General features: G+C 35.6%; 2 protein-coding genes across 3 annotated transcripts in view; one reads left to right on the top strand and one right to left on the bottom strand.

The window, feature by feature from the left end:
• Positions 1-13851, bottom strand: part of LOC134814418 (basement membrane-specific heparan sulfate proteoglycan core protein-like) — a 160237-nt gene that overhangs the window by 135324 nt on the left and 11062 nt on the right. The gene's annotated exons all lie outside the window — the stretch shown is intronic.
• On the top strand, positions 33-2175 carry LOC134814440 (uncharacterized). 2 transcript variants are annotated; one of them, XM_063822556.1, is made up of 6 exons: positions 33-95; positions 310-563; positions 834-1032; positions 1285-1457; positions 1640-1846; positions 2111-2175. In XM_063822556.1, exons 3-5 carry the CDS (start codon positions 891-893, stop codon positions 1838-1840), a joined length of 516 nt encoding a protein of 171 aa, XP_063678626.1. In that variant the 5' UTR covers positions 33-95; positions 310-563; positions 834-890; the 3' UTR covers positions 1841-1846; positions 2111-2175. The 2 variants fall into 2 exon arrangements, with proteins under 2 accessions (XP_063678626.1, XP_063678627.1); XM_063822557.1 differs by lacking the exon at positions 33-95 and having other exon boundaries at positions 288-563.

The raw sequence follows: 13851 nt of genomic DNA, 5'->3' as shown, positions 1-13851 counted from the left end.
AAAAAGATCTAAAAAGTTGCTCCTGAAATGAATTATTGATCAGATGCTCCCATACACGACTGTTGAGAATGAACAATTTCAACAGTTTGTTGACGGTAAGATTGATTTGGGACGTTTTTAATAACTTAGCTCAATAAAAAAACAACTTTTCTAGGCTCGAGCTGTGATGACTCCAGATTACAATTCCAATTGAGTTCTTTGTGATGATAAAATTGATTGCTATTAAGTAAATTAGCAGCAGATTGACAATCATTTGTTGGATAATTATTTACAGATAAATTAAGATCATCTGACTTCCGGCTCATTCAGGTTTGAACAAGAAGTTTGACATACCCTCAGAGAAGGTGGTGCGCACAAAACTGTTTCCTGAATTATATGATAGAGTACAGTTTAAACTGAAGAAATTTATTGACTGAAAGGAGCTGATTACAGTCTGAGCTGTGATGTTTGGTTGTCAAAAGCGCTGGATTCCTATTTGGGGGTCATAATACACTTCGTAACTACAAACTTCGAAAGAAAAGTTATTGTACTGAGATGCCTTCCCTATAACCGAGCACATACCGGTAAGTTCTATCGTTAAATCTGAATAATTTAGCTCATATATATATCTAATTTGTGTCATTTCTAACCCCATGATCAAAGTTCAAACTCAGAACTCAGGACTGCCAATGCTATATAGATTGTAAAATTCGAAATACATGCTCATTTCGAGTTCATCAGAGTGCGCTTAGCTTTTTGATAGTAGAAAATATTAACCGTTAGCTGCCCACATAGTTTCTAATTACAAATTATTACGTGACTCGTTAAAGAACAATGTGTCATTTGTACTGCAGGCATGGGGTCTGTCCGAAGAGAAACTTCACTGCGTTATCAGCGACACTGCTTCGAACATGAAAAAGGCTTTGTCCGCCTGGATCCTGTTTTCTCCATCTACTGAATCTCATCGTAAAGAATTCTGTTTTTCTCAAAGTGGAGTTAACCGGCTTATCAAAAAGATCAAGAGTCTTATCAAGGAGTTTAGAACCCCTGCAGGTGAGAATCACTACATTTACCTTAGGTTTTCTGTTTGATGATTTCATTGTCACATACTTAATCTGATAATAACGGCTGATTCAAAATATTTTCTTACTGAAATGTACACATTAATAACGTTTGATTAAAATGTTGCCGTAGGTACATGTTCGTTGAGTGACATAATCTTGGCAAAACTATCATTGTTAAGTTGTTACGACTTGCGTTTATCATTTCTTAACTATCATATGTTAAACTATCCCGCACATGCAGGTAAACGTCTACTGAATGAAAATCAAGCAGTAGAGGCAACTCTCATCAGACCAGTTGCAGTGGACACGAGATGGAACAGTTATTACATGATGTTCCAGGCCTTTCAGAATAAAAAATATGCAATAACAATCACCGCTCAAAATGCAGAGTTATCGTTGTCTGCATCTCAACAGGTCAGTTTACATGCAGCTCTTTTGACTCATCTCTCATTTTCTGAGTAGCACTAGTTAACATCAAGTTTAGAGAATCAATGTCCCTGGAATGTAACTGGAACAAATTCTTGTCCGCTGGACCTCCTAATTCCTAGCTTACTTCTCAATGTACAGGCTAAGTATTGATCAACAGAATTTTGCAGATGACTCCTCACGATTGGGATCTTCTGCCCAAAGCTATTGCGGTACTGAAGCCATTCTACATCACCACAAAAGCGGCGGAGGGGGACATGGTTTCTGTTTCGGAGGTTATCCCAAATATAAAGAAACTGGATTACGCTATCAGGAGCATATCCTCAAGTGGAGTCGGAACTCTGAAACCCACGCTGCTTTCCGAAATGTAAAACCAAGTATGTGATATATGAACTTGCAAGTGACCCATGCAACAACCATGTCACCATGTGGTCAAATATTCATTTTTAACCTCCGGTTTGTGCTACCAAGCATTGATTCAGGCGTTATTGGTCGCTCTGCATGTCGTTTTAAGTTACTTTTCAAATACATCCTAATATAAAAGAAATATTTGGGTATGCAAACAAATCAACAATCATGGATTGCCTGTACAGTATCTTTACGTATCATCTAATGATCTATTGTGACATAATATATTTCAGGAGACTGAAGAAATCCAAAGATAGTGCAGCGATCTAAAGAGAATGAGTTAGAAGACCTTCGGAATCTGAAAGTGGAGTCGCTCTACCTAATTGACGGGAGAAAAGATGCAGCATTGTGATGAGCTTAGGATAGACATTAGACAACTCGCCACTAAGATCTTGTGGCTGTTACGCCACTAACGTCAACACCGGACGTCACAATGGGATTATAGCCCTCTTAGAGAAGAATTTTGGATGGGAATTGCAAAGATTTATTTGGTGCCTTCACAGGATAGACCTGCCATTAAAAAATTTAAGGGGTTCTGAGTCCTGAACTGTCGAGAGAACGAATTGGTCCTCTCAGCCACGCAAGGTGGATTATAATGCAGTAGAGTTAGTTATATTATCAATATTTACTTACCGCTTGATTTGAATATGAAGTATAAAAGCTCATTCCGAGTTGTGTTCTATGAGTAAGCTAGAAGGTAGCATATTTATTTTAAAGGGATTAGATTTATTTATGTTTTGTTTTAGAACCATCTACTTCTGAGGTGCCCTGTCAAAATTAAAAGGGTGTATAGGTTGTCCCGGCAAAAGCCTCCTTAAATTATTAATGGACGATCCTAAAGACCGTAATTTGGTCATGAACACTTCAGAAGAATTGAATGAAATAAAGGATATTGCCCGCTGTAAACAATGTCGGAGGAACCGTTATTGTAGCTTTTGCCCATTTTACGGTGTGAAGATGTTTTTACCATGGTAAATTCGGTACACGTACCCAAGTTCGACACGCACTCTAGTTCGTCACTTACCATGTAGTTCGACAAACCCTGAGGTTCGACTCTGTCGAACTAAAGTGCTCTATCTGGAGTCAAGTTCGATACGCACTAAAGTTAGACAAGAGAACTTTGACTGTCGGACTACAGTTTTGAAATCTCCAATATCCAGCAACGATCCTTTACGAGCTTGAAATCTATTCGTTTGTTAGTTTTCCACTTGTCTCATGCTGTTCAATTATGTGTTTATATAATTTCTATAATCCATATCTATGGACATTTAATTGACCTCATACTCCATTGTTAGTTATTAGAATTGTAGGCTTAACGGAGAAATAAAAGAGAAACGTGGTAACTCTTACTTCGTATTGTAGATCTAGATTGTAGATTATACTAGTGAAGTAGTTAGCTAATTAGTGATTCACTCCCGGCGCGAGAACAAAGCGCCAGGAAAATAAGACAATTTTTCGCGCGAACTTGTAAATTTACTTACGCCGCGCAGAGATGTTCCTTCATGGTGTATCCATAATATCTCTGATATTTGGATACGAAACATGTATCAAGTTTTGAGCAAAAAGTCGAATTTACTATAGCTTATTATTACTATTACTATAGCTTATTATTACTATATATATAATATCCCATTTTATGACAGAACGATTATTTTTGATTTTATCCAATTTTATATTGTCAATTGTGTGGCATAAAAGTATTTTATAAATGTTCATTCTATTGAGAAATTTGATTAGGTTTTTTAAATAGATCGTTGCTCTGTTAATTAGGTAAGCAACGATCTGGAAGGGTTGACATCATCAATCAAGTAATAATGTCTCATCACTATATACACATAGTATAGTAATTTATATAGTACACAGCAAATGGATGTAGGTGCGCGCCGCGCACATTCACTGGTCTGTGTTTAAAATTTGGAGTATTGTACAAAATCGAGCGCTACTCTCAACTCTTAATCATGTCATTTCGAAAATGAAACAATACACTTTATGTCTTGCTTAACGTTTCTAGTGGAGTATAGTATAGCTAGTGTTAGTATATTTGTAGCACAAGTGCTGAAGGGGTACCTTTTATTCCCTTTAAATTTTTATTTAATGATGCCCCTACAAGATCTATGATCTTTTAACAAGACCCCCTACTAGCAATTACCCAAAGATTCGTGCTCACTGACTACTGTTGTAGCTAAGTTTATCGGAAATTTGGATGAGTAGATTACAGTGAGAATGGTATTTTTCCCAAAGTTCCTTGAATATGATTCACATGATATGGCTTAAATGGTATGAAGCTTCAAGCTTGAAAAAACTGTCATACAATTTCAAGTTTAAGGCCAGAGGGGGGGGGGGGGGGGGTAAGGGGTCAAAAAATTCTACCAAAATATTATTTTCTAAATCGATTTAATTTTTAATGACAAAAACATTGCCGCTATTCACATATTTGTAGCTGATTAACTTTATTTTATAATTGAGGTTAACCGATTTTCACAAAATTGACTATACAACATTGAGGTTAATAAAATTGAGGTTAATATTTTATTACACGCCATAATTTTTTGTTATTTCGGTCAGCAAATGTAAACTCTAAATTTTAGGTTCATAATTGTCAGAAAAAGTAATATCCAAACGTGATTAAATGAGGTTAACCTCGTCTTTTAGATATAGCGAGAATAGATCAAATGATAGAGTTATTATTTTCATCGTAAGTTTACGGTATACACATTTCTAAATAGATGACGTGTTGATTGACTTTCTTTTATCTTGGGAAAATGAAAAAAATGAGGTTAACCAACACATTTTGGTACCGTAGGGAATATACATACGATTCTTATTTATGTAATGTACCACAATATCGAAGTGAGGTATCTATTGGTATCACAATGCCTACAACTATAATCACGTGACAAAGGTGATTCGAACTGACCATATTTTAGTAGAAGATTTTACCCGTAAATGGCTAAAAAATGAGGTTAACCTCTCATTTTTTGAATACCTGACTAATCAATTATATTTTAACCTCAAAAACTTAATCGTTATACTGTGCAAATGTTTTACTACATATATAATAACATATTGATAAACCAATCCCAGTGTTATATGGTCTAAAGCGAGGTTAACAACCAAATTTTAAGTAGTTAGTGTTTACAGGAAGTCTTGGTTAACCTCATTTTTTACAATACAAGGAAATTAACTACTGAAAGTAGCTAAAATCATTTAGGGGACGGCCAGGTCTGATCAAGCAAACGTTATTAAGTTTATAAAAAGTCCTAACTAACGAACTGTGATACATTCCAGTGAATATTCAAAATTTTGAAAACACTAAATTGCATCTATCTCAAAACACATTTTTTGACCTTTCGATTCCTTAGTTGAGAAAACCAGCCACCCCCTGATATTGAGATTTGGTACAGTGGTTCCTTGGACAATTATCCTCATTTATTATGTGACCGATTTTTTTTATTTGACTCGGTTCTCGAATTATGAGGTTAACCAGCTAAATTTTCCGAATTTTTGACATAGTTAACCTCATAATTCAAGAACCGAGTCAAATAACAAAAATCGCTCACATAATAAATGAGGATAATTGTCTAAGGAACCACTGTACCAAACCTCAAGATCAGGGAGTGGCCGGTTTTCTCAACTAAGGAATCGAAAGGTCAAAAAAGTTACAGCCGTTTAAAGATCCAGTTCAACATGTAATTACAGGTAAACCTCAAAATTTAGCGCGCGATATCTCAGGAACGCAAGGTCAGATTTTGATCTGGTTTTTTTCTTCTTGTTTGTCTCCAGCAGCTATTATCAAATATGTGAAAACTAGAAAAGTGCCATTTACCCCCCCCTCTGGCCTTAAACTCAGGTCAGGTTACTTTACCGATCGTCAGCCTTATAGCTTTGAGAGTTTGGATTTATTGCAGTAGTTAGATATGTTTTGAGTCATCACTATCTCCTAGCCTCTCGGTCTTTAACTCATACCACACCTCTTTGCTGTATAAATAAACAAACTGACCCTGCCTCATTTTATTCAGCCACTATCATGATACATCGACTTAATATTAGCAACGTTGGATAAACATCTTAAAAGTTGGGTGTTGAAGTAAAACATTATGAGCGCACTGGCTAAATCATGCTTAAAACAAATATAACAAGCCATGTGCAATCGCAGATTGATTTACACTGGTTCTTTTTAACCCATCTTGTACTAGGGCAAAATGGTAATATTAAATTCTTTATGTTTTAAATAATAAAAATGTGTTAAAATTTCGGTTAGCAGGAATGTTTTAAAGGTTATCAGAAAATAGAGAAAAATGTTGATGGAAACATATCTGAAAATTGCTAAATTTGTTGAGTCATCAGATCAAGATGCAGCATCCTGCATCAGTGAAGCATCAACAGTTTTTCAGTGCACTCACAACACTGTTCTTGCTATATTCATGCAGATTGTTCAGAAAAAGTTGAGAAAAGTTTCATACCTCTACGACACTGATAATTGTGATCAATACCGTACTCAGAATTTGGGTCTTGGAAAAGGAATGTATTTTGGACACCCGCTTTGCCTGAAGAAGAATAGAATGCTTCACCATAAATAAGCTAAGGATCCTACTTGTGTAGGTGATTAAAAACAATATAGTTCATTGTGGAGTAAAAACATCAAGAAAGATGGGGGGAAATCTTAAATATTGGGTAATTGAGCTTAACAAAAAGCTCAAGGACGCTAGTGAATTGTTGCCCTTACGCTAAATAATTGTTTAACCTATATGCCAACTAGGTCTCCTTTGCTAAACGAAAGGGCTAATGGAGGTATAACAGGATTTTATTTGGGATTACTGTGAACCAATTCTAGATAGGAACATTAAGATTTTAATAGCTTTGTTGACGAAGGTGTCTGCTGAATCAGCAATGTTGTAGATATAGAGGGATGACCAATTCACTTGGATCAAACGGTATTTTAAACTCTCCTGGGCTATTGCTCACAAGATATTTGGTAGCTGTTGTGGGAAATCATTCAGTGATGTTGTTAATGCCAAAGCCTAAGGACAGGATTTTCCCACGACCCCACGTAGATCTATATTTCAGTCATGATAGTTAGATTGAGAGCAGGAACCCGTCTAACCTAAAATGGTGTTCAAGGACTCAAAGAGACTAAAACAATTATTACTATTTATTCGCGTTTTTGGGACACCACTTGGGGTACCAAATTTTGGGGGCTCTAAAACTTTATTTTTTGACCTATTTTTATTTTTCATGTGATTTAGGCGTCATTTAAGTCATTTGACCAGTCTCAAATAACGTTTCAGTTGTATACTTTTACGGCTTTTGCAGAATTCGCGTTTTAAGTGATGCCGTGTGTCGTAAAAATGGGCACAGATAAATAATATATTATTTATTGGGCTGGATTCTACAATAAAGAAAGCGGTTTGTATTCGATCTTCGAAAGTCTTTGCATCGTTTATTTACATCAATTCTGAGAATTATATCATTAAAGTAACTACAACAAATACGATTCATATACATTTGAGAATAAATTTACAAACTAAAAGCAGTGGGAAAAATTGATGAACTGAAATTTAAAAAAAGAACTGTAAGCCGTTAAAAATGTACTCTTATTTATCTCTTATCTAACTACTGATAACTGATTCTCGGAAAAATCACCTTAAAATCACAACAAAACTGTAAAATTTATACTTAAGTAAAAAAAATTTAATGCACGTTCTGAATAATGGTTTAACTAATGTAAAATCTACAAATATACTAAAACTAAAACTAAGATCTGGCTGATTTAAAAAGTAGATGGTTACTATCAAGGGGTGTTCATACCAAAACGTTCAAGGTTTCTTCAATTGGGTGTTGGTAGAACCCCTCTCTAGCTTCCCATAGCCTTTTCTTTGTCTGCTTTACTAATATTTAGGTCAAAACTAAAGCGTCTACTATAATGACAGAAAAGGTGTGATAAGTGAGGAATTATAGCAGGCTATGGTACTAAATCTAAATCATGATCAATATCTAAAAATGGTTAACTAATTTACACTTCTTATACCTTTTCTTTATGTTGACTCGATGGTTAGAGAATTTTAGGGTGATTGAGGAAGTTAACCGAATACGCTGTTTCCAAGTTTACATCCATTAAAGAAATGAGGTTTATAAACTCTGACAAGATATATACTAGTTATAGGGAAAAAACTTGGTTAGATTGGTGACACTAAAAAATTGGCAACAGGGGGACAGGAAATTTTGTAAAATAACATTTTCCACAAGCAAGGCACCTGGGTCGACAGGGCCCCCGGGAAAACCGCCCTTAGACTTTCGGAGTCTGGTTCTGATCTGGCTTGCAGTTGTTTCTTCCTCCAATTATCAACGTTTAAAGTTCCATGGCACGGTTACTTATGTGTACAAGCATGCCACCGATAGTTTGATCTTTCGATGATCTGAAAACACTGTCCGCACGTACCAGCTTCTTCAGGGGCCGGTTCAAGGTTGAGATGTGCTTATAACTTAAGGATAATGCCCACCTTGTTGGAGGAAGAAGTGCTGGATTTTGATCCATCACCATGGGTATTAAACAGGGGCAGTCGACTCATTCCTTGTCTTTAAGGGTATACAGTTTTTATATTAGCTATATTCAATAAATTTGTTAAAGGCATCTTTATAATACTGGAATGATAACCTGGCTAGAAGGTAAACGTGTATAGGACCTTCTCTGCTCAAGAAGTTTAGTGTCTCATGTTGTTCATATATTACTATATTATATGTTCGCATTTTATATTAGTAGATTGTGAAATTTGCTCGCTGTGCATTAAACTGTACCGAAGTGGGACTCCATTCATATTTGTCAGATGTGTGGGACAAAATATGCACAATAAATGCAACTATTGACAATAGTTAAATTTCGAGATGATTAACTGCAAAGTCTGCATTGAAGCCACGTTATTTTCGATACAACCCCTTTCTACACAAGCTTCCCCACTTTGCTAACTACGGCCTTATTGATTGATGAGCCAGTTAATTAAATTATATTGATCTATTCTACAAAACAGCTCAAAAATTCTTGAAAAACTACAAAAACATCTCCATAACAGGTTGAATGCCACCATCTTGCCTGGAATTCAGTCGAATATATGTCCATTTATTCCGTACATTGCTGGGAATGCATCAGGACTTTGACACTTTGCGTTGAGCAGTCAAGTATAAACCAAAGTTTTTGTTTATTGGTCTTGCAGAAACAAACATGTTGCTGGACATGGCACTATATCAGGCTTAGTGGAACTCTCGTGTTACCAATCGTTATTTCTGTCAAGACAAACCAGTTTAAGGCTAAGGATCAGAGTTTGTCTTGACCTGAAAACTTCTAAAACATGTAGTTAATAATCTATTAATTTTGGCGGTAAAGATCTTTATATTTTTCCATATATGATTTGTTTACTTTGTACAGAATGTGTTATGATGATATGTCATACTTTTTACTTATTACTTACTTACCAATATATTGTCTTCAAGCACAAAAACCATGTAATCAGCTCAAAAGAGAAATTGCTCAAGTAAAGATTGGGACTCATAAAGAATCGGATCAAGTAAAGATTGAGAATGGACTCAAGTAAAAGAAATGGACTCGGCTCAATATCTATGAGCAGTTTTAGGGGTAAAACTTAAAATTAACATTGATATTTGATTAGTTGCCGGGGAGAGAAACAAAAGAACTTAGTGTAATTGTTCAACAATTGATGCGATAATGAAGGAAAAACAGGTCTTTAGTGATCAAGTTGGAAATACTGCAGCGAAGCAGGGGAAAGACGCAGATTTTCTTAAATTCCTTTGATGGATTTGATTTGTGTTGTAGGAGAAAATGTTGTGGTTTTACGATTGCCTCGATCTTTCGGTTTCAGCTTAACCCCTAGCCCTAGGTTATGAGTAGAAAACCTAAGGATCAAAATATATGATGTTGATGCTTCGCCCCCCCCCCCCCCCCCCCCCCCCCCCCCCATTTTTTTTTTTTTTTTTTTTTTTTGATCAACTATAAAACGTCAATTTGAGGGATAATGTCAATTAAGTGTTTAAGGTTCTGAAAACCTGTTAAATCGATTTCTCGTGCAAATTTTAGGTCAGGAACAGTCATCAAAATGAGTTATAACAAGGGTCGATTTCTCGGTTATTTTGAAGCTTTCATCAGGAAAAATAATTTGGGACTTCAAGGGGGTAACAAGGAAGGAGTTACAGCGTTACAAGCGTTCATAATACAAAATGTGATCACTCTTTCTTTCAGCTGAACAGAACTTCACTATTAAAGTAACAAAGTATCTCTTCCCCAGGATACAAAGGATAAAAGGATACTAAAGTGATAATTACTTATTGAGTAACAAATAGTTGTAATACGTGAATTTTCGTCTCAATCCTTCAATAGGTTTGATCTCACGCGCATCACTTTATTGTACAGTATAAACACATACTTTGCTGTGATTTGCAAGCAAATCACATACGACATGTTGATGTGAAATTCAATTTAAAAGTTCCTATGAATATCCCGTGGCCTCTTAGTACTGCTTTCTGCGGAAACACTCATGGCCTTAAAACTCATAGTTCCTTCCGCGGAAAAGTGGGATGAAAAGTTCTACTGATTAGTGCAACGGCCATGCTAGGTTCACGCAGGAGGAAAAACTGTTACTTTCTCTAGAAACTCATAGTGACCTCCTAGGTCTGATGTCCTTCTTTCGTGGGTAAGAAGAAGGAGTCAAGCGTTTCAAGCGTTCCATAATACAAAATGTGCATCACCTCTTTCTTCTGCTGACAGAACCACCTATTAAAGTAGTAAAAAATGTACCTACGCCCCACGAAAATCCAATCTATTGATTGATGATTAATCGGTATGATCTGTGTACAGTATGATCCTAGGCAAAAAACAAATCCTAAATTGCTTTTATTTGCAAAGATGTTAATTTATTGTAAAACATATGCAATGAATTGATAAACTTTGTTAACTAATAACTTGTTTAATAAAACAAATATTTAATAAAACAAATATTTATTTTTACGGCACAATCAAACAATTATCAATATTTAAAAATAAATTCAGGGGAGGTTGAAGAGGTTTCAAGTGCCGAGGCCATGTTATATTAGATTTGAGAGGTCCTGGTGCTGACCCCTCAAACAATCCACTAGTCAATATAATACTTATTATACAAATATAGAAAAATATAATTATCTAAGCTAAATTGTTATTGTCTTGGTTTGGTGAATAGGCGAGCCAGTTCGAGTTTTAGTTTAGGTTTATGTTTTAAATCATAAGTTTGAAAGGTTAGGCCATGTTCATGGCAGAGAGAGATTTATGTGTGCAAGAGCGTATACAGATTTAGATTTGAGATAAATTAATAACTGATAATGCCTGCTTCATTTTTGTGTGGCACTGTTGTGGTTATCATAGTTTTACTGTCATAATATATTAATATTGATCAACAAGAACAAATACGAGTATGATTTTCCTTATTACTTTAGCTACAACAAATTGACGATGCAAACGAGAAAATTCATTGACAATTTTTGGGGTTGTCTTTTTAGAATTTTAGAGTTTTAGAAGCTTCTAATTCTTGGTATGGTCTTTATGTGGATGATCCATACTGCAGAAAATTATTTTAGATACTTTTTGACTTATATATCGTATATTGTATCCATATTACATTATATTAGACACGTTTTTTTCAGGGGTCGGAATTTTAAACAGCCAACTGGTTTTGACAGACTAACACAGAATGAAGCAGAGTAAACTGTCAGTCACTGATTATTTATAGATTTTGTCAAGTAAAGGGTCGGTACTGTAAAAAGTTTAGTTTTCAATCTCATTATGATCGACGAAGTGGTCCTATCAAAATCAGTCATTTTTTGTATCACTGTTCATTCAGAATTCACTATTTGACTAGGATGAAACAGGATACTAACGTATATCAAATTTGTAATGTGTATGATTATAGCGTCTAAAGTTTTGTTGTATACTGTCTGTGATCATGAAAACTTTCAGGTCTCAAATGAGTTGCGATATGGACAAGAATGTGCAGCTTGCAAATAGTGTATTCTGGGAAAGGGTGAAGTAGGTATGTTTTCGCCGGGTCCAAAACAGGGCATTTTTGCTTCCTGTGTTCAATAATTTCACATATCAAGGATAACAATTGTAAATGAAATAAAAATATGGTCTTACATCAAATTTAAACTTTCTAACTGATCATTAAGAGTCTTACATTATCGAGTTTTTAAAATTTTAATTTTCAGACATTGCACATCAGCCTAGAGTTTTTCTAAAGGTATTTTCTAATTTTTGTTTACCCACTTGTTAGTCATGGAAGATCTTCAATTCAAAACATTTAATTAAAAACAGCTGATGGATCGGCATGGGAGTATTATCCAAAAATACTACTTTTTTTCTGAACGGAAAAATTCACCATGAGAAAAAAATATTTCAACTGACTTGAATATTATCAGAATTTTCCGGGTTCAGTTGTCAGTTGTAAAAAACTTAAAACATGATTTCCCTTATCAATTGTTTTGGTATGCCTTCGAAGAAAATTGCTGTGATGAGTAAATTGTGTAAACTTTAACAATCAAAAACAATCAGAAACGGACGAAGATAGGGAAACTAGCATTAAAAGGCAGCAAGCTTGTTAACTGAGCATTACAAAAGCTTTAACTGAGTTCAGAGATAATCAGAGGGGAAAATAGGACGGCTTACGAAGACAATGTTAAGAAATCAAATACGAAATAAGAAGATTGTACGACCAGATGCAGGGGGGGGGGGGGGGGGGGGGGGAGGGTGAGTTTAGTTTGTTAATCTGAGGGTACCAGGGGTACTTATTTTTCGTTGCTTTTTTAGCTGACCGATGTATCAACAGTATTGAATTAGTCGGGTTGACGCCCTTGGGCTGATCCCGAATGGCCCCCCCAAAAACAATCTTCTGAAGTTTGGGCGAGTTTAGGCAAGGGATTTTTAGTTTCAAGTTTCAGGGGTGGCAAACAGTTAAGGGGTTCGAAATTTTTCCCTTTTAGGGATTTGGGTTTGTTTTTTATTTGATATTGGAAAGTGTCAAATGTGTGGGGTGGGGGGGGTTCAAAATACAATGTTGCATTTCATTCACAGGAAAATTTCCCTTTTGAGATCTGTTGGGTGGGGCCTATAAACCCTAAGTAAAACCAAATTTTTGTAAAAAATACTAAACTTTGTTGTTGAGTCGTATTTTAGTCTATTGTTTTTTTTCGCACAATTATTTTCATTTCTAAAATTAACTTAAAAATTTTTGGGGTGAACCCCCTTTGGTCCCTCCAAATTTTTTGGGGAAAAAACCCCTTTTCTCCATGTGCAGGCAAATTTTTGGTTTCCTGATCCGGGTACCCCCCTTTTTCCGCTGGACATTTCCGTGCAAAATAGAAGCGGTTTGCTGCTAAACTCCTTTATCTGCCGGAACCCGGGTTGAAAAGGGGGGTTTACTGATCCCGAACGGCCCCCAAACACCCAAAATTTTTGCAAGTATTTGTGGTTTGTCAAGTATTTTTAGTTGGAAAATTTCAGCGTGGCAAGCAGGTTTTAAAATTCGAAATACCCTTTTAGGGATGGTTCGCTTTTTTTTTTTGAAAATTGGTTAAGTGTCAAAAAGGGGTGGGGGTGGTGTTACATCAAATGTTGCAATTTTATTCCCCAGGAATTCCCTTTTGAGCATCTGTGAGGGACCCAAAAAAGTATAGTAATACCAAAATTTTTGTTTCAAATACTAAACTTTGCTTGTTGAAAGTCGTTTTCAGTCTTTGTTTATTCGCACACAATTATTTTATTTTTTTAGATTAAAATAAATTCAGGATGAACCCCTTCGGTCCCTCCAAAATTTTTTGGGAAAAAACAACTTTTCTCCATTTTTGAGGCACTTTGGGGTTCCTGAAACCGGGCTACCCTTTTTCCCGCCCGGACATGCCGTTTCAGGTAGAAGCTGCGTTTTCTTTCTAAACTCCATTATTG

The sequence above is a fragment of the Bolinopsis microptera genome, chromosome 4 (assembly GCF_026151205.1).
Source record: "Bolinopsis microptera isolate Bmic1 chromosome 4, MBARI_Bmic_1.0, whole genome shotgun sequence".
Taxonomy (NCBI): domain Eukaryota; kingdom Metazoa; phylum Ctenophora; class Tentaculata; order Lobata; family Bolinopsidae; genus Bolinopsis; species Bolinopsis microptera.
The sequence above is the reverse complement of the archived record's forward strand: the minus strand, read 5'-3'. Positions and strand labels throughout refer to the sequence as shown.

What these genes read in the sequence shown, in the direction of transcription:
- LOC134814440 (XM_063822556.1), top strand. Translation starts at nt 891, where the DNA reads ATGAAAAAGGCTTTGTCCGCCTGGATCCTGTTTTCTCCATCTACTGAA. An exon ending in GGAGTTTAGAACCCCTGCAG is followed by an intron (nt 1,033 to 1,284) that starts GTGAGAATCACT and finishes CCGCACATGCAG; the next exon opens with GTAAACGTCTACTGAATGAA. An exon ending in CGTTGTCTGCATCTCAACAG is followed by an intron (nt 1,458 to 1,639) that starts GTCAGTTTACAT and finishes AGAATTTTGCAG; the next exon opens with ATGACTCCTCACGATTGGGA.